Genomic DNA, 20794 nt, shown 5'->3' on the forward strand with positions numbered 1-20794 from the left:
GGGCCTTTTACACATAGCGATATCGCTAAAGTGTCACCGATTTTGTGACGCAGCAGCGATATCACTAGCGATATCGCTACATGTGACACTCACCTCCGACCGGCTCCCCCGCTGGTTATTGGTGATCGCGCGAGCCATGGACGCGGGCGAAAGAAGTCATCATCGCCGCGTCTGACAGGTAAGTATCGACCGCCGACTGCTGCTGCATCGCTAGTGAGATCTGCCTGTTTGGCTGCTCACTAGCGACCATGTAGCGATACACCAGCGATCCTGACCGGGTCATATCGTGGTCGGGATCGCTCGTGCATCGCTAAATGTAACGGGGCCTTAAAAGACAATCATGAGATCAAAGGAACTGGCCAAGGAGCTCAGAGACAGAATTGTGGCAAGGCACAGATCTGGCCAAGGTTACAAAAGAATTTCTGTAGTACTCAAAGTTCCTAAGAGCATAGTGGCCTCCACAGTCCTTAAATGGAAGAAGTTTGGAAACACCAGAAGTCTTCCTAGAGCTGGTTGTCCAGCCAAACTGAGCAATCGTCGGAGAAGAGCCCTGGTGAGAGAGGTAAAGAAGAACTCCAATATCACTGTGGCTGAGCTCCACAGATGCAGTAGGGGGATGGAAGAACGTTCCACAAAGTCAACTATCACTGCAGCCCTCCACCAGTTGGTCCTTTATGGCAGAGTGGCCCAACAGAAGCCTCTCCTCAGTGCCAAACATATGAAAGCCTGCATAGAGTTTGCAAAAAAAAAAAAAAACACATGAAGGACTCCCAGACTATGAAAAATAAGATTCTCTGGTCTGATGAGATGAAGATAGAACTTTATGGTGATAATTCTAAGCGGTAGGTGTGGAGAAAACCAATCACTGCTCATCACTTGCCCAATACAATCCCAACAGTGAAACATGGTGATGGCAGCATCATGCTATGGGGGTTTTTTGCAGCTGCAGGGACAGGACGACTGGTTGCCATTGAAGGAAACATGAATGCTGGCAAGTATAGCGATATCCTGGATGAAAACCTTTTCCTGAGTGCTCTGGACCTCAGACTTGGCCGAAGGTTCACCTTCCAACAAGACGATGACCCTAAGCACACAGGTAAAATAACAAAGGAGTGGCTTCAGAACAATTATGTGACCATTCTTGACTGACCAAGTCAGAGCCCGGACCTAAACCCAATTGAGCATCTCTGGAGAAACCTAAAAATGGCTGTCCACCAACGTTCACCATACAACCTGAAGGAACTGGAGAGGATCTGCAAGGAAGAATGGCAGAGGATCCCCAAGTCCAGGTGTGAAAAATATTGCATCATTCCCAAGAAGGTTCATGGCTGTACTATCTGAAAAAGGTACTTCTACTCAATACTGAGCAAAGGGTCTGAATACTTATGACCATGTGATATTTCAGTTTTTCTTTTTTAATAAATTTGCAAAGATTTCTACATTTCTGTTTTCCAATCAAGATGGGGTGCAGAGTGTACATTAATGAGAAAAAAAAATAACTCTTTTGAATTTACCAAGTGGCTGCAATGAAACAAAGCGTGAAAAATTTAAAGGGGTCTGAATACTTTCTGTAACCACTGTAAATGTGGAAAGTGGCTGTCTCGGGCACTTCACTCCAAAGTCTTTTCCTCACATATCAAATCCATTAATTCCCCAACTAAAGGGTTGGTTCGTGCCCATTCGGATATCGTGGAAGAATTTAGATCATATTATGCTTCTCTATATCATATAAAGAGAGAAAATATATCTATAGAAAATAAAAATATTAAAGAGTACTTGAACTGCTTTTCTCCCCCACCCCTAACTGACTCCCAGTCCCAAGATTTGGAAGATGAAGTCAGAGAGGAGGAGATCCTGGAGGTGATCAAGGAGCTTAAGATAATGAATTAATAAATATAAAATATCATCTGCTCCAGGTCTGTTGGTTGTCTCCTATACTCTGTAATCCTCAGGATAATAGTGGTTTCCGTTTCTTAGGCACACTAATCCATTGTCCCAGATGAGACAGGTTGTCTCCCCAAGTGGCTTAAAACCTTTAGAGAGTCGTATTACACCAGGGCGTTCATCTGGTCAGGTTTGGATGGAGTACCGCCGTATCCATAGTCGATATTATTCAATTATTGGCCATGAAGCGTGGAGCCGACGTTTAACTGATTTTGAAAAAAATCTGTATTGGGAAGAGACTTCCTTTGCATTGTATTTCTTTGTTATGCGGGCTGCCGAAGAGGGATGAGGTGCTGGGGATCCGTGTTCCCTATCAAGACCAATGGAAGAAGGAGCTAGGTATAAACATCTGTACTTCTGATTCCTTCATTCTTACTCACAAATTATTTATCATGTCACATCCAGGAAACTAATTAGAAGATCGCCTCCAGATGGTAAAGGACACCAGACCGCATTTATCACATGTATCACAAATAAGTGTTGGAGATGTGACTCCACTGTAGGTGATATGATCCATATTTAGTGGTCTTACCCCCCGAATATCCAAATTGTGGACAGGATTGTTTGATCTCTTCAATAAATTATTCTGCACTAACTTTCTGAACGCTCCAGAAACAGCTTTACTATCAATATTCCCTATATCCATTTCTACCATTAAAAAGGGACTATTTAGAGTATTTTAGCTGCAATGACACAGATTATCCCCAGACATTGGAGATCAAGCACCATTCCTTCTAAATTGGAATTGATTGAGACGGTAGATAACCTTATTCACATGGAAGAGCTCATAGTCTCTGACTGTTGGCTGAACTTGGACTCATACGAATATATGAGAGCTTGGTTACCCTGGACATCATTCAGAAATTCATCTGAATTTAGCGCTTGGCTAACATCGCCATTCTCAGGCCCAGATTTAGTTGGGGGCCCAAGGGCCTCCCACCAATATGGGGATAAATATCTCAAAACATGTAAAATACACATCTCTCTTTGCTGTGAACCGTTTCTAAGGATAAGAAACAAAAGAGAAACTATTGAAAGTGTAGGGACCTGGCTACGGTCCTACATCTCAGTGGCTGGCACAGAGTGGCTGAGTCATGGCACCTGCGTCAGCATCCACTGACCTGGCTAGCCAGACTTCCTTAGTACCTGTACCTAATGCTTAGCTTATGGCATGCTGCAGCCTTCTCCGATCCCAACAGAAGCTTCTAGGCACTCCGCGCTACCTATTCAGCTATATCGCTCCCTCGGATTAGATCAGATGAGAGTTTGTTCAGTTCAGCTACCTTCGAGGAAGGAGGCGGAGCCACAATGTCGGCGCGAGAAGAGGGTTCTCCACCGCGGAGCGCGGCAGGACTTCATTCTGGATCTTCAGTCACTGAAGATCCAGAATGAAGTGGTTCAGCCTTCACAGTGTCACGGTGGGTGAGTATGATCTGTCTGTGAGTGTGTGTGTCTGTGTATCTTTCTTGCAGCTCCTGTCCTACACAGTACCATACTGTATATACAGGTCCACACTATATCCTGAATTACAGTGTGTCTGTATACTGCATGTATATAGTGTGGACCTGTTTACAGTATAGTGCAGTGTATACACTTTATACAGCCTCTTAGCCTCTATTCTATATACAGCCAGCACAGCAACAGCATCTGATATATACAGCCAGGTAAACAGCCTCTGATATATACAGCCTGACAGCAGCCCCTCATATATATACAGCCCACTAGCCCAGCAGCAGCTTCTAATATATACAGCCCAGCAGTAGCCCCATATATATATATATATATACAGCCCAGCAGCAGCCCCATATATATACAGCCCAGCAGAAGCCTCTCATACATATACAGCCCAGCAAAAGCCTCTCATACATATACGGCCCAAGTGCAGCGTCTGACATATAGAGCCCCGCAGCAGTTTTTGATATAGACAGCCCAAATTTCTACAATATACATACATGCATATGTACATATTTTTATCTTTAATTCCTTTTCAGGACTTCAAGGGTTGACAAGGTCATTTTATTACTTTTAGATTACCATCATGGACAATCGTGAAGGAGATAGGCACAGACATCGCCCAAGAATTTGGGAGTCTGGGGCTTCTAAAAGACGTAAGGCAAAAGAAGCAACAATAAAATCAACAGAAGAGATAGCGAAGACAACAAAATTGGACAAGTTCTTCACTGTTCATTCAAGGCAAGTGTCGGAAAGGAGTAATGACCTTATAGAATTTCATCAACCTGACAATGCTTCAGTGGAAATAGTTGTTGATCCTGGCAAAGAAAAGGCTGAAATAGTAATGTGTACAACTGAAGAACATAAAGAAAAGGAGACTGCTAGTGGCACATCTTATGAAGGTGAAGTTGAGGGCCCTCCAGGGGGCGATGACATTGGACTTTGGCCATCCATTATTTCGGAACAGATGCGAGATTACTGGCTGAAAAGGAGTGTATCAACAATCCAGCACTGTAATGAAAGTTTGTTCATTGCACACTCGGTTCAGCAACCTAGAAAGGACCGCAATATTCCAAGGATGTGCACACTTGGGCTTTCCCGTTGTAAAAATCATAATGGAGAAGTCATAACGAGGAACTGATTATGCTTCTCTCCCTCTAAAGGATGTATTTACTGCTTCACGTGCAAATTGATGTGCTTTATTACAGCATCTGAGTCTTCTCAACTTTCGTCTTATGGATTCTGTGATTGGAAACATTCACAAGAACGTATAAAAAGTCATCGGAACATCTGAACTCTACAATTGCTTTCAATATGAGGTTAAAAGCGATTGGGCGAATTGATACGGAGCTAACACAACAGGTCGAGGCTCAGGAGCATTATTGGAGGTCAGGTCAGCATTGAAACGAGTAGTAATTATTCAGTTTATTGCCGAGTGTGGCTTAGCATTTAGAGGAGATAACAAATTGGTTGGATCACCGAGAAATGGAAACTTTCTGGGTATTCTTGAACTCATCGCCCAGTACGACGACTTTCTTGCACAGCATATCAAAGCTCAAGCCAATCGCGGCAAGGGTCATGCAAACTACCTGTTATCTACAATTTTGGAAGAAATGATCAATGTAATGGAAGAACAAGTCCTCAGAGAAATTATTTCTCGAGTTAACAAATCAAAATACTACTCCATCTCTTTGGAATCCACACCCGATGCAGCTCACGTTGACCAACTAACCCTTGTATTGAGGTATATGGAGAAAGATGGCCCTGTGGAACTCTTGTAACATTCATGGCAAACAAAGGCCATGGCGCTCAAGACATGTTCAATGCCTTGTTGGAATTTTTGAAGAGACATGACCTAGACCTGGGAAATTGCCGTGGTCAAAGTTATGACAATGCATCTGCAATGAGTGGCAAATACAACGGCCTGCAAGCCAAAGTGAGAGAGAAAAAAAATCTTGCATCCTGGATTCCTTGTATGGCACTCTCTTTAAATCTGGTTGCTAAAAATACTGTAGAAAGCTGCTCGAGTGCTGTACATTTTTTTGACTTCCTTGAAAGGCTGTTTCTCTTCTTCACAGTTTCAATGCATCGGCATCATCTCCTGACTGAGGCTTTGAAAAATATTTTTACTCAGCAACTGCATTGACTCTCAAACGTGTCACAACAACGCGTTGGTCCTGCAGAGCAGACGTTACTAAGGCCCTTAAGCATGACTATCAGCAGATTAAAGATGTACTTAAACAGATTGCTGATGACTTTGAAGAAAAAAGCTGTGTATGGTGTGAAGCAGAAGGACTGTTAAGACAAATTAATCAGTTTGAAATTGGTATTAACACCACCTTCTGGAATGATATCCTGCAAAGAACAGATGCTACTAGTAAAAATCTACAACACGCAAAACTCGATCTAAACACTGCTGTGGCGTCACGGACCAGCTTAAAAAACTATGTTGCATCAAAGCGTGACTCCTTCAAAATTTATGAGAAACAAGGCGAAGAGCTGTCTGGTTCATCTGAGTATGTTCAGATGATAATTTGACACAGGCGCCGAAATGTGTGTCTCAATCCATTGGATTATGGCCATATGGAAGACGCACAACTCAGCCCTTCCGAAAGATACAGAACAGAAACGTTCTTGCCTATCATTGATCAGTTTATCGCTTCTCTTAACCAATGTCTTCAAGCATATAAAGATATATCAAGCAAATTTAGCTTTTTTAGCCATCTGAAAGAACTATCTTCAGGCGAGTCACAGACAGCAGCACAGGGGCTTATGGACGGCTATGGGAGGCGGGGCACAGACGGCAGAGCAGGAGCATGATGGACGGCTGTTGGAGGCGGGGCACAAAAGGCAAAACAGGGATGATGGACGACTATGGAAGGCGGGGCACAGACGGCAGAGCAGGGGCATGATGGACGGCTATGGGAAGTGGGGCCCAAACGCTACAGAGACATGATAGACGGCGGGGAGGCGGCTGCTTCAGGGGGACACACCATACCTATGGGACGCATTACACGTATGAGGAGCTATTTATAAAAGTTAATATTTCGGTGTTACTGGGGGTCAGAAACTGAAGAGCCACCTTCACAGAGTGCAGCCTTAGTGCTTCTGAAGGTGGCTCTTTTAGTTAAAACCGCCCGGTGGGGTGACAGGTTCCCTTTAAGTTTATTTTATCTGTTTGCATTTTTTTTTACTGTTTGCCATTGTAGGAATTGTTTTGGGTTTTCCAGATGTTTTCGACTGATTTATCACTTGCCACTTCTTAAACTGTTGCAAATTTTTTGAGCAAATGTAGTTTATTCCCCCCATGGAGTAATTTTATGCACACCTGGAATTTTTATGCAAACTTTGCAACATTTTAGCAGAACATATAGTAGAAAGGAAAAGTGATTTTAAAAATGCAAATGATGAACTCAGTCCTTTAGGGTGCGTGCACACGTTGTGGATTGTCCTGCGGATTTTTCCGTGTGGATTTTGCAAAATCCGCAGATAAATCCGCAGGTCAAAAGACCTGCGGTTTATCTGCGGATTAGCCTGCGGTTTTGCCCTGCGGTTTGACACCTGTACAATGGAGCAGGTGTAAAACCGCTGCGGAATTCGCACAAAGAATTGACATGCTGCGGATTAGAAACTGCAGCAAATCCGCGTGGAAACATCCGCAGCATGTGCACAGCGTTTTTTGTTTTTCATTGATTTTAATGGTACTGTAAACCGCAGCAGAAACTGCTGCGGATCCGCAGGGCCAAAACCGCTGCGGATCCGCAGCAGAATCCGCAGCGTGTGCACAGAGCCTTAGAGTTTTGAGCTTCAACCTAGCGGTGACAACTACAACACAAAAATGACAACTAGCATAGTCTCTCAACTCAGCTTCATGAAACCTTCAATCAAAAAAGTGCAAACAGTCGTGTCAATTAAAAGTATAACATAATTAACCCCTCCCTTACATGGCTAATTTCCATTTTTCGTTTTCATTTTTTTTCTCCTCTTCTTCCAAGAGCCATCAATTTTCTGTTGCCATAGCCATATGAGGACTTTTGTAAGTTGTACTTTTGTATGACCTCATTCATTTTACCACATAGTGTACTGGAATACAAGGAAAAAAATCCAAGTATAGTGAAATTACAAAAAAAAAAAATATTTTGGGGAATTGCTTTTAACGGTGTACATTGTGTCATAAAAATGACCTGCAAATGAAGTCCGTGGAGCCTCATTTAAGAGTCTCAAACACGGGACTAGCCAGATCTTCCTCCAGGGAAGGACCCAGCCAAGGAGTGGCTCCTTTCGGAAACCACCATTACCACCATATTAAGTGTCCCTTTAAGTCAATATCCAGCTCTTTACGAGTTTACAGATGTGACAAGGGAAATACCAAGGCCAGGTATCCATCCACAGACAGCTGTTTTGGGGTGTTGCCCCTCATCAGTGTGGAGTAGGATTCTGGCTAGGTGGGAGCAATGCCTAGTAGACCAACATCACAAAACAATCACTGACCTCAGGGAGACCAGTCAAAGAAAACACTGCGGCAGCCGGCAAAGGCACTCAATCAGTGAAATCCTAGGTGCATTGCTCCCTGGGAGATACAAATATGCAAATGAAGTCCGTGGAGCCTCATTTAAGAGTCTCAAACACGGGACTAGCCAGATCTTCCTCCAGGGAAGGACCCAGCCAAGGAGTGGCTCCTTTTGGAAACCACCATTACCACCATATTAAGTGGCCCTTTAAGTCAATATCCAGCTTTTTACGAGTTTACAGATATGACAAGGGAAATACCAAGGCCAGGTATCCATCCACAGACAGCTGTTTCGGGGTGTTGCCCCTCATCAGTGTGGAGCAGGATTCTGGCTTCCCAGGGAGCAATGCACCTAGGATTTCACTGATTGAGCGCCTTTGCCGGCTGCCGCAGTGTTTTCTTTGACTGGTCTCCCTGAGGTCAGTGATTGTTTGGTGATGTTGGTCTACTAGGCATTGCTCCCACCTACAAACAGAGAGCACAGAATGACAATTGTGCAGAAATATCCTGCAGTAAAACATATAACAGTAGTCAGCAAGTGCTGTTGAAAAGATAACAAATACAGGGTATTTAGTCGATACGTTTTTTTGCAAAAAATATGTTTACCAAGCTGCTTCACCGCGTCAAGGTAACCCTATTGAAGCAGTCCCTATCTAATGTATTTAAAACCTGAACATGTGAACAGTGTCTAAATGAACAGGATGAAGATAGGCCGCTTCCTAGTATGGGCACGTGGAGTAAGCCAGCTCCTTATGTGCATGTCACACAAGAGAGGGGTGGGGTCTCTCAAATCATGCATAGGCACGGAAAAAACTGGATTAAAAACACATGTGACATGCACACATATGAACAAGTTGGTAAGACACTGTTCATACCACCCACTGACTCAAACACAAACAGCGCACAGAATGACAATTGTGCAGAAATATCCTGCAGTAAAACATATAACAGTAGTCAGCAAGTGCTGATGAAAAGATGATAACAAATACAGGGTATTTAGTCGATACTTTTTTTGCAAAATGTATACCAAGCTGCTTCACCGCGTCAAGGTAACCCTATTGAAGCAGTCCCTATCTAATGTATTTAAAACCTGAACATGTGAAAGTGTCTAAATGAACAGGATGAAGATAGGCCGCTTCCTAGTATGGGCACGTGGTGTAAGCCAGCTCCTTATGTGCATGTCACACAAGAGAGGGGTGGGGTCTCTCAAATCATGCATAGGCACGGAAAAAACTGGATTAAAAACACGTGACATGCACACATGAACAAGTCGGTAAGACACTGTTCATACCACCCACTGACTCAAACACAAACAGAGAGCACAGAATGACAATTGTGCAGAAATATCCTGCAGTAAAACATATAGCAGTAGTCAGCAAGTGCTGATGAAAAGATGATAACAAATACAGGGTATTTAGTCGATACTTTTTTTGCAAAAAAATGTATACCAAGCTGCTTCACCGCGTCAAGGTAACCCTATTGAAGCAATCCTTATCTAATGTATTTAAAACCTGAACATGTGAACAGTGTCTAAATGAACAGGATGAAGATAGGCTGCTTCCTAGTATGGGCACGTGGTGTAAGTCAGCTCCTTATGTGCATGTCACACAAGAGAGGGGAGGGGTCTCTCAAATCATGCATAGGCACGGAAAAAACTGGATTAAAAACATTTAGACACTTACCGTGTCTTACCGACTTGTTCATATGTGTGCATGTCACATGTGTTTTTAATCCAGTTTTTTCCGTGCCTATGTATGATTTGAGAGACCCCACCCCTCTCTTGTGTAACTTGCACATAAGGAGCTGGCTTACACCACGTGCCCATACTAGGAAGCGGCCTATCTTCATCCTGTTCATTTAGACACTGTTCACATGTTCAGGTTTTAAATACATTAGATAGGGACTGCTTCAATAGGGTTACCTTGACGCGGTGAAGCAGCTTGGTATACATTTTTTTGCAAAAAAAAGTATCGACTAAATATTGTATTTGTTATCATCTTTTCATCAGCACTTGCTGACTACTGTTATATGTTTTACTGCAGGATATTTCTGCACAATTGTCATTCTGTGCTCTCTGTTTGTGTTTGAGTCAGTGGGTGGTATGAACAGTGTCTTACCGACTTGTTCATATGTGTGCATGTCACATGTGTTTTTAATTGCTCCCACCTAGCCAGAATCCTACTCCACACTGATGAGGGGCAACACCCCAAAACAGCTGTCTGTGGATGGATACCTGGCCTTGGTATTTCCCTTGTCATATCTGTAAACTCGTACAGAGCTGGATATTGACCTAAAGGGCCACTTAATATGGTGGTAATGGTAGTTTCCAAAAGGAGCCACTCCTTGGCTGGGTCCTTCCCTGGAGGAAGATCTGGCTAGTCCCATGTTTGAGACTCTTAAATGAGGCTCCACGGACTTCATTTGCATATTCGTATTTCCCAGGGAGCAATGCACCTAGGATTTCACTGATTGAGTGCCTTTGCCGGCTGCCGCAGTGTTTTCTTTGACTGGTCTCCCTGAGGTCAGTGATTGTTTCATAAAAATGACCTGGAAATAGGATTCTCCCCGCCAGTAGCATTACAGCGATACCAAACTCATCAAGTTTTCAGTGTTAAAAAAAATCAGATATTTGTAAAAAAAAAAAAAAAATTCTTGATTGTGTCACCATTTTCCGAAACCCGTAACACTTTAACTTTTTGGTCAGTAGAGCTGTGCGAGAACTTATTTTTGCAAGGCGAGCCAAATCTTTAATTCATACTATTTTGTAATAGATATGACATTTTGATGACTTTGAACAGCCATTCTATGCAGAGTTGAAGCAGCCAAAAAGTTTAATTGTTGTTTTTTTGAATTTTGGGTTTATTATATTTGTATTTTGATATAACTTTTATGTACGTGGCAATACCACATATTTTATGTATACTATTTAGAAAAAATGCACATAAGTTCCACAACTGGATGTGTTAAAAAAAATTGTTCTTGTCCTGAGAATCTTATAAATGTGCCCCTGCTATATACTGTGTAGGGCCCCCTTCACACGTTTGTATAATACCCGTGCTGAAAGAAGCGTATGACAGACCTGAGTGGGGACTTGCTTTTTTTCTGGATTGAGTTGAAGCTTTTATTAGGAATGTTTACATAAGGTTTGGGATCACATTTTTGCAGCCAGATCCAAAGAGGGGGAGGCCACCTATGACATACCTACACGTCATAGGTCATAAGGGGGTTAAAAACAAACTGTTTTTTTTTCTATGGTGTTCAATAAAGGTGTTAAACTACTGGGACAGTTTTATAGGTCGGGTCATTACGGATGCGTCGATACCAAATATGTGTACTTTTATTGTTTACATTTTTTTCATTCAAATATTTATTGGTAGAATAAATATTGTTTTTTTTTTAGTTTTATTTTTTTTAAATATTTTTACAATTATTTAAAAAAAAGTTTATTCTTCATTTTAACTTTTACACTTTGGTCTACTATGTGACACTTATTTTTTTGTAGGCTGATCGCTTCTATAGCATGCAGATGAAGCAGCATGCTATAGAAGCTATCAGTGCACACTGACCTGAGAGACTTTCTGACATGCACTGCCCCTCTGCCGGCACCGGAACGCTGCGATCATGTTTGATCGCAGTGTTCCGGGGGTTAAAGTGCCGGGAGCGGTCTCTGTCCCCTCCTGGCACTTAGTGCCGGTGTCAGCTGTGAGAATCAGCCGATACTCAGCCGCACACCACCAGTGTGCGCGGCTGATCGCTATGACGTACTATCCCGTCTATGGTCAAATAGGCCCAGGGCGCATGGACGGTATAGTACGTCTCATGGCAGAAAGGGGTTAAAAATGGTATATAAAAATACGCAGAAATAAAAAGCACATACACAAAGAGATGTACACAGTCCACAATGACAATTGCAAAAATTGCACAACAGTGAATATGTGAAAATGTATAGCAGCATGAAATTGTGATTGTTATGATAAAAATTGTGTATATTTTCATCTTTTCTTTTCTCTCCCCACTCTGTTATAATTCCCTCTATACATTTTCCACTGTTTCATTAAGACCATCAGGGTATAAGGTTTTTAATAGAAAAATCCAGTAAGACTCTTTTCTATTTAATTTTTGGATCCTATTTGTGTCATTCTGGGATATTTGTTCTACAGGGGTTACCTTTATGTCAATTTTTTTGTGATGTTTGACTAGGAGATGTCTGGACAGACTGTGCTTTAAAAAAAAACAACCTTTTTTAGTGTTGTGCCTGTGCCATTCATATGCGATCGCATGGTCTGTGTGATGCGACCCACATACTGGAGACCGCAGGCACAAGTATTCACGTATATATGACATAATCACCCTCACAAGTGAGATGTTGATTTATGTATTCTTAGAATTTGAAGAGGAGAGGGGTTTCCCCAAATCCATTACTTAGACCTAGAAATCAGTCACTCAGATAAAAAAAAAAATATAATTAAAACCTTTTTTTAAAAAAACAGACTCCAATGAATTTTTGGATTTCCAGAGCGCACTCTATTCCAAATGGAAGCTGAACATACCATTCAGTCAATATTTGCGCATCCGTAAAAGTAATACAGAAGACTTAGATTATGTAGAACAATCCAAAATTTTGACAAAAAAATTTTTGGATAAAAAATATCCGAAATTTTTCTCTTTTTTTGCGATACCAATTTGATTCAAGATCATGCTGACCTAACGGGTGTGGTGTTAACCTCATTTGATTGAGGCACGCCCCTGTCATATGTGTTAACACCACTAGTCTATAAAGATAAACTTTTTTTCCAAAACAGAAAAAAAAAATTAAATGCATAACATACCTGATGAAGGCTGTTGCAGGCTGAAACGCATTGTTTTATCTCAGTAAAGTGTTTTAATAAAAAATGTTTTATGAATTATCCTTGTCCTCCGGAAGCACCGAAAAGGGAATTCCTTTTTTTCAATACTGATTAGAAATGGTTCACTATCCTATTAAACAGTGCAGATGCTTCTCTAGCTCTGTCATTGCAAGGGTTAATCAGGTCAGTTGATCTCCTGGGGCTCACCATCCTGAATTGCTTCAGGTGTTCTGTGTTGACCACTCCCCTATATACTAGCCACTGTCACTTGGGAGGAGAAATTCAGTGTTTGGAGTAAGCGGTGGGAGAGTTGTTCAGGAGATTTCTGCGTGGAGTTGGTTTGCATGCTTATCTTCATCTTCTCCTATTTGGTTTCTCCTACCTATCCCTCACCTGTGTTCCACTCTGTTGTTTTGTGAGTATATTTTTATGATTGTAGTTTTCTTTCTGTCTACCCTTGTCTGTCTCGTTAGTGTAATCCTATGCACTTCAACCTCACACCTCCTTGGGTGGGAGAGGGAACAGACAAGGTTTAAGATAGAAGCATAGCAAGGTAGTAATCCTCTCAGCTTCAGCTTCCATCTCACAAGCCAACAGTGTAGCAATATTGTTGCAATGCAGCAGAGCTGTGAGAGCTGCAAAAATTGTGTTTGGAAAAAGACAAAGTTCAGTTCTCCTGTTCTGTGTTAGTTAATTGTTTCACACTGGTAACCTCCTCATATTTATAATAAGCTCTGGAGGCAGATTCTCAGGCAGATCAGTGTCCAGCTCCCAGCCTGGACTATTATCACAATGCAATAGCAAATGTTAAAGGGAACCAGTCAGCATGATTGTGCACAGTAACCTACAGACAGTGTCTGGTCGGCTCCGTTATACTGAATAAAATGATACCTGGGTGATGAAATCCGTCTTGTGGTTGTTTAATCTTTATTTTCAGTTTTGAGTTAATGATATGCTCGTGCTCCGGGGCAGCCTATGGGGGGTCCTCATGTGGCGCTCTGATTAGGTATTCATATCAAGGTGCTACATTTTTTGCAAAAGTTCTAGAAAATGTTGCAATGTTTATAGTTTTTTTTATGGCACAATTCTGGCAAATACACCTTTCATGAAGCAGGTCTTTAGTTTGTGAAGTTGGTGTATTTGGAGCCGCAACATTTTCCAATGTAAGGTTCTGAGTTCATCTTGCTCATTTTACCATTCACCAACACCCCTATCGTGTAGTGATGAAATCTGTTCTATTATAACATGTATGTTAAATTTGCTTCTTCTTCCTGCAGATGACTGTGTCATCCTCTCGGACGGACATCCCTTATTTCCAGATTATGAAGCAGAACTTAAAGAGATCTCTTACGATACTTTTTCAGACTTTATGACCACAAATATACCCTCAGTCTATCACAGCAGAAATTTGTCATCCAACCAACATCACCACTTGGAACCTTCATCTGACCAATCACAGATTGCGATCCAAGATTCAAGCCATAGTGAGGATCAAACATTTACTTTTTCTGAATTTGGGAGGCCATATAAAACCAGCTCTAACTTTTCCACACATGTGAGAATGCACAGAAATGAGAGACTATTTGCATGTTTGCAATGTGATAAACGTTTCACCAGGAAATGGAGTCTTGTAGAACACCAAAGAACTCACACAGGAGAAAGACCATTTTCGTGTTTGAAATGTGGAAAATGTTTTTCTAGAAAGTCAATTCTTGTTGAACATCAAAAGAGTCACACAGGAGAGAAGCCGTTTTTATGTTTAAAATGCGGGAAACGTTTTATAGCCAAACAGCACCTTGAGAGACATCAAATAACTCACACCGGAGAGAGGCCATTTTTATGTTCAGAATGTGGGAGATGTTTTAACCGGAAGTGGCTTCTTGAGAGACATCTGAGAACTCACATTGAGTAGAATCAATTTTCTGGTTCAAAATGAGAAACCAGTTGTTTTGAAAAAATTTTGTAAAAAATTGTCTGAACACCAGAAACCTCACACCGTGCAATGTCATGACGGTTACACCGAAAGTTACTGTGACATCGGCGGCCATGCCCTTCGACCCTCACCTGCGCGCCCCCGTCCGTCCACGCTCCCGTCCTGTTTTCCCTCCTGCTGCTGGCACTCGCGCCGGTCTTAGGTCGCGCCCGCCCCTTCTCTTCGTCTGTCTGTGGGCATCACTGAGGGGCAGGGCTGGGGACGCACTTCCTGCTCCTAAAGTATTTCAGGCGTCTTCCCTATGAGGAAGACGCCTGGTGATTGTGTGGTATCCTGCACTACTCTGGCCTGCATTCCTATTCCTAGCGCTAATATCTGTTGTCTCCCTGTTCCTGTGCTGTTTCCTACCCTCCCTGCCTGCCTCCGTCCCTCCTGTCTGTACATTCTCCTCCGTATTCTGCTAGCCTGCCGCCAGTCTTACTTGCCCCTGTTTCCTTCCTTCTTGGTTCCCCTGTCTTATGCCCACACATATATATATATATATATATATATATATATATACACACACATACACCTGGGGTTTCCCTTCTGCACTCCCTCGACTTCTGTACCTTCTCCTGCCGTCCCTACGGGTATAGCTGCCTGGTTCCTTCCCTCTCTGATACCCTCGGTTCCGGTACCCTAGCTTCTGTTCCTTATCCTGGTTTTGTCTCTTGCCTTGCTCGTCCTTCGAGCAGTCCCTCCTGGTACCGGCTGTCGCGGCCCTGACCTCTGTGGTCTTGCCCCTAACGATCCCTGTACAGGGGTTGGTCATCACCTGTTGCGCTCGGCCCGGGGGCTCCAGAGCCTCGACCCAGAGGGTCCACTCTCGGACGTAGCCTGCTTCTGAGCGTCACAGTAGCCTGCTCCTGAGCGTCTCAGTTACACCAAGCTCTCTGATATTGGAGTTAGTCATCCATGGTGATAGATTGAACCCATTTTACAAATTGAGACTGAAGAAAGGTGTACAACAATGGTGATCTCTACAAATAGGTTAACTGGCATGGAAGAATTTATGTTTTATTTTTGCAGCTCAAAGTAGAACTGCAGTGCATGTCAAACTGCAAAGTGCCTCCACCTTTGTTAGTGAGGATTGACTGAACTGGTTGTATGCTGAACCCTAGGGTCTGTGCACACAGTGCACTTTTGTCGTGTTTTTTCTGTGCAGATTTGCCAAAAAACCTGACGGATGTCCAAGTACCAGCAAAGTGAATGAGATCCCTGAAGTCCCATGCACATGTTGCTTATTTTATCCTTGCACAATGTCTATTTCAGCGTTTGTTGCAAATTTCACTCTTACTAATGAATGGGAAAAACACTTCAAAGACCACGTCAAAATATCAAAAATGTGTCAAAAACGCATGTATTTTATGTTCCTTTTTTCCTGCCAACACATCAGTATTTGCAGCAGATTTTTTGCTACCCTTATGCTTCTTTTCCCTGGTTTCAGTAGTTGCAAGTGATAATGATAATAATTATATTAAACATTTTTTTTTTATTTTAACATGGACATCTTTAGACCTATATATGACAGTAAGGCTCTGAAGAACCAGTTTGAAATGCTCATCTGAAAAATATGCAGAAAATAGTCTGAAACTATAACATTCTTACCAAGAGTTTGTGACCTGGGATTTCTGGGAGACCGAGGATAATTGTTAGGAGCTGCAGTATAACCCTTCAAAATTGAATAATAACACAGGTAAGAAATCTGTCATCCAAATGGTGACAAGTGGACTGGTGACTAAGGTAGACAAGTTATTTGCTTTCGGATAATTCAAAGGAAAAAAAATATAATCCCTGTGGTGATGACAGCCACTTGTGCCGCCCTAGGGCAGGAGTATTTTCTTAAAGGCAGGTTTTTGCTATGTTATCCTACAGACCCCAATTCCAGTGATGCAGCATTAGTTTACTGGGTGCAGAAGTTCAGATAGAGTCACACTTTTCTTTGCTGCAAATTTAGCAGAGCTCAGTTAATGCAGACTCCATGTTTCTGTGTATGTTGTATAGTGAAAGCTGCTAATCAGTGCTGGCGATGTGGTTGGACTAGGATGCACAAAACCGCTTGTGCTCTCATGATCTTTTGCTGATAAAACACTGATTGTATTGAAACAGCAAAACACAGCCCAGTAAGTGACACATCGCTGGAATCAGGGTCTCTGCTCGTACATTATGGTACTGTCAGATAACATAGGAAAAACCTGGTGACAGATTTCCTTTAATCTTCCCATCTCTACAGCATGTAGCTCATTCCGATGAACGTCATACAAATATGGCTTACTTGCAACACTATTACAATATATTTTTTTTTTGTTGTAGGTATATTTTCTTTTCAACACTTGCTGTCAGGAAATCTAAGCTTTTTATTATTATTACTATTGTTATTAATACTTTTTATTGAAATTTTTCACCATGAGGGAATGTCACACTTGTCCTACTCCTGAGATACTAGGGTTTAAAGCAAGAAGTGCTGACTGCATCTAGCACTCCTGACTCTCAACCTAAGGGCTCATTTACACGTCAATGATTTTATTGTACGAGAAAATCGATTCAAATTTCATTAATGAGTAAGTTCAGAGTCACATCAGATTTTCATCAGCGTTTCATACTAGATTGGTCCATGTTTCAGCAGTTTTTCTCAGATGAGAAACAAACGTTTCTGAAGCATTTCTTATCTAGAAGATTACACTCAAATGGCATCCAAGAGCTTACTGTTTGTTTTTCTTTTTTTTTTTATTTATGGACCATTAGAATTGCATTGCCGATTTTGGGGCGCCACTCTAATCAGAATTGGTCATGTCACCGCTATTTTGCTTGGACCAATCTGTCTGTTAAAAATTGGACATGTGAATAACCCCATAGACTATACTAGGTACAAGCACTATCTGTGAAAAAATACGGATAAAACTTGTATGCGAAAAGCAGACTTCTGTAGCTGTGATGCAGACTGAGATCACTTGCCCTCTACTACTTCAGCCAGTGCGAAAGAGGGTTTGTGATCTCCTTCTGTCCCTATGTCATGTTAAGTGTGTATCACACCTGCAAAGTACATACAAAATGTTAAGAAACATATAGAAAAGAAATGTAATAAGTTTAAATAAGACCTGTACACAATATATACCGTATGGGAATAAGCATGCTAGAAATAGGAGGAAACCACTATGGCTAAATAAAGCTGTAAGGGGGGCAATAAGAGATAAAAATAAAGCATTTAAAGAATTAAAGCAAGTAGGTAGTGATGAGGCATTAAATAAATACAGAAGATTAAATAAATTCTGTAAAAAAGCAAATCAAGGCAGCAAAGATTGAGACGGAGTGACTCATTGCCAGAGAAAGTAAAAATAATCCCAAAATGTTCTTTAACTACATAATGTCAGGATCCTGACAGCGCCGGCGTACAGCCTCCGCTGAGCAGGGACTCACCCGCACTGTAGGGGGCCCAGGGACAGGAACAGCCGGAAAGTACTGATGCACAGGACCTGAAGGCTGAAGTTTTAGCAAGCAGGCACAGGACATACGGTCGTGTGACTGCAAGGGGGCGGGGCTTAGTGTCCTGCTTTCACAGATGGTAGAAAACTCAGAGTCGGGCAAAACGGAGGTCATACACAATACGGGCGGTGCAGTACAGGAGGGATATACAGATGGGAGGTCAGACAAAGCCAAAGGTCATACACGAGAGGGCAATGAGGTACAAGAGGGACAGGCAGAACTCGTAACAGGGACAGAACCGGATCACAACCAAATAAGCAACAAGTTATCAGGCACAAGGCACACGTACACAAGAGGTCAACTAATTCAGCCGAGGGCAGGAGTATAACTGACACCAGGCCCAGGTCCAGTGAGCATGAAATAGCCGCCCTCTGCCAGAGAGAGGCAGAAACAATTAACCCCCTGTCTGACCAGGACGGGCCAAAGCGAAACCCCGTCCTGGATCATGACACATAAGTAGTAAGAAACTAAAAAATGATAGTGTTGGTCCCCTTAAAAATAGTCTGGGTGAAATGGTGGATGAGGAAAAAGCCAATAGGCTAAATGACTATTTTTCAACAGTATTTACACAAGAAAATCCCATGACAGATAACATGATCAGGGATAAAAATTCTCCATTAAATGTCACCTGCTTAACCCAGCAGGAAGTACGGCAGCATCTAAAAATCACTAAAATTGACAAATCCCCGGGCCCGGATGGGATACACCCCCGAGTACTGCAGGAATTAAGTACAGTCATAGATCATTATTTTTAATCTTTGAAGATTCCATAATATCAGGGTCTGTACCACAGGACTGGCGTATAGCAAATGTGCCAATATTCAAAAAGGGGGCAAAAACTGAACTTGGAAATTATAGGCCAGTGAGCTTGACCTCTACGGTGGGTAAAATCCTGGAGGGTATTCTAAGAGATACTATACTGGAGTATCTGAAGAAGAATAACCTCATGACCCAATATCAACATGGGTTTACGAGGGACCATTCCTGTCAGACTAATCTGATAAGCTTTTATGAGGAGGTAAGTTCTGGACTGGACCAAGGGAATGCAGTGGACGTGGTGTACATGGACTTTTCAAAAGCTTTTGATACGGTGCCACACAAAAGGTTGATACATAAAATGAGAACAATGGGGATAGGGGAAAATTTGTTTAAGTGGGTTAAGAGCTGGCTCAGGGATAGGAAACAAAGGGTGGTTATTAATGGAGCATGCTCGGACTGGGTCTCGGTTAGTAGTGGGGTACCACAGGGGTCACTATTGGGCCCACTTTTTAACATATTTATTAATGACCTTGTAGGGGGGCATTGAGAGTAGAATTTCAATATTTGCAGATGACACTAAACTCTGCAGGGTAATCAATACAGAGGAGGACAATTTTATATTACAGGAAGATTTATGTAAACTAGAAGCTTGGGCTGATAAATGGCAAATGAGCCTTAATGGGGATAAATGTAAGGTCATGCACTTGGGTAGAACGAACAAGATGTATAATTATGTGCTTAATTGTAAAACACTGGGCAAAACTGTCACTGAAAAAGACCTGGGTGTATGGGTGGACGACAAACTCACATTTAGTGGCCAGTGTCAGACAGCTCCTGTAAAGACAAATAAAATAATAGGATGCATTAAAAGAGGCATAGATGCTCATGAGGAGAATATAATTTTACCTCTATACAAGTTACTAGTGCAACCATACTTAAAATACTGTGCACAGTTCGGGTCTACGATGTATAAGAAAGACATAGCTGAACTGGAGCGGGTGCAGAGAAGAGCGACCAAGGTTATTAGGGCACTAGGGGGTCTGCAATACCAAGACAGGTTATTAAACTTGGGGTTATTTAGTTTGTAAAAACAAAGGCTTAGGGGTGAACTTATTAGAATGTATAAATATATGTGGGGACAATACAAAGACCTTTCTAATGATCTTTTTACTCTTAGACCTGTGATGGGGACAAGGGGGCATCCTCTATGTCTGGAGGAAAGAAGGTTTAATCATAATCACAGACGCGAATTCTTTACTGTAAGAGCAGTGAGACCAAGGAACTCTCTGCTGTATGATGTTGTAAAGAGTGATTCCCTACTAAAATTTAAGAAGGGACTGGATGCCTTTCTTGAAAAGTATAATGTTACAGGGTATATATACTAGATTCCTTGATAGAGCATTGATCCAGGGAACTAGTCTGATTGCCGTATGTAGAGTCGGGAAGGAATTTTTATCCCCAATATGTAGCTTAGTGTTTGCCGCATGATGTTTTTGCCTTTCTCTGGATCAACATGTTAGGCTATGGGTTGAACTAGATGGACTTAAAGTCTCCCTTCAACCTTAAATACTATGTTACATACAAATTGTCAATTGAATTGAGGTCTGTGCTTTGGCTGGGCAATTCTAAAACTTTGATCCTATTCTGGAGAAGCCACTCTTTTGTTGTTCTGAAGGTATGCATAGGGTCGCTGTCTTGCAAAAAGATTAAATTCATCTTCAGCTTTTAACAGAGTCCTAAAGATTTTATTGTAAAATTTACAGATATTTGGAACTGTTCATAATTCCCTCCTCCTTGACTAAAGGCCCAGTTAGAACTGCCAAA

General features: G+C 42.0%; 1 protein-coding gene across 1 annotated transcript in view; it reads left to right on the forward strand.

Annotated features, from left to right (window-relative positions):
- Nucleotides 1-16229, forward strand: part of LOC141069564 (uncharacterized) — a 98065-nt gene extending 81836 nt beyond the window's left edge. The window contains exon 7 of the mRNA XM_073559234.1: nucleotides 14031-16229. Within this exon, the coding sequence (XP_073415335.1) occupies nucleotides 14031-14665 (635 nt within the window). The 3' untranslated portion in view covers nucleotides 14666-16229. The remainder of the gene's footprint in view (nucleotides 1-14030) is intronic.
- The last annotated feature ends 4565 nt before the right edge of the window (nucleotides 16230-20794 follow it).

This window comes from Dendrobates tinctorius, unplaced genomic scaffold (assembly GCF_039654945.1).
Source record: "Dendrobates tinctorius isolate UK_male_01 unplaced genomic scaffold, ASM3965494v1 ptg000266l, whole genome shotgun sequence".
NCBI classification, from domain to species: Eukaryota; Metazoa; Chordata; class Amphibia; order Anura; family Dendrobatidae; genus Dendrobates; species Dendrobates tinctorius.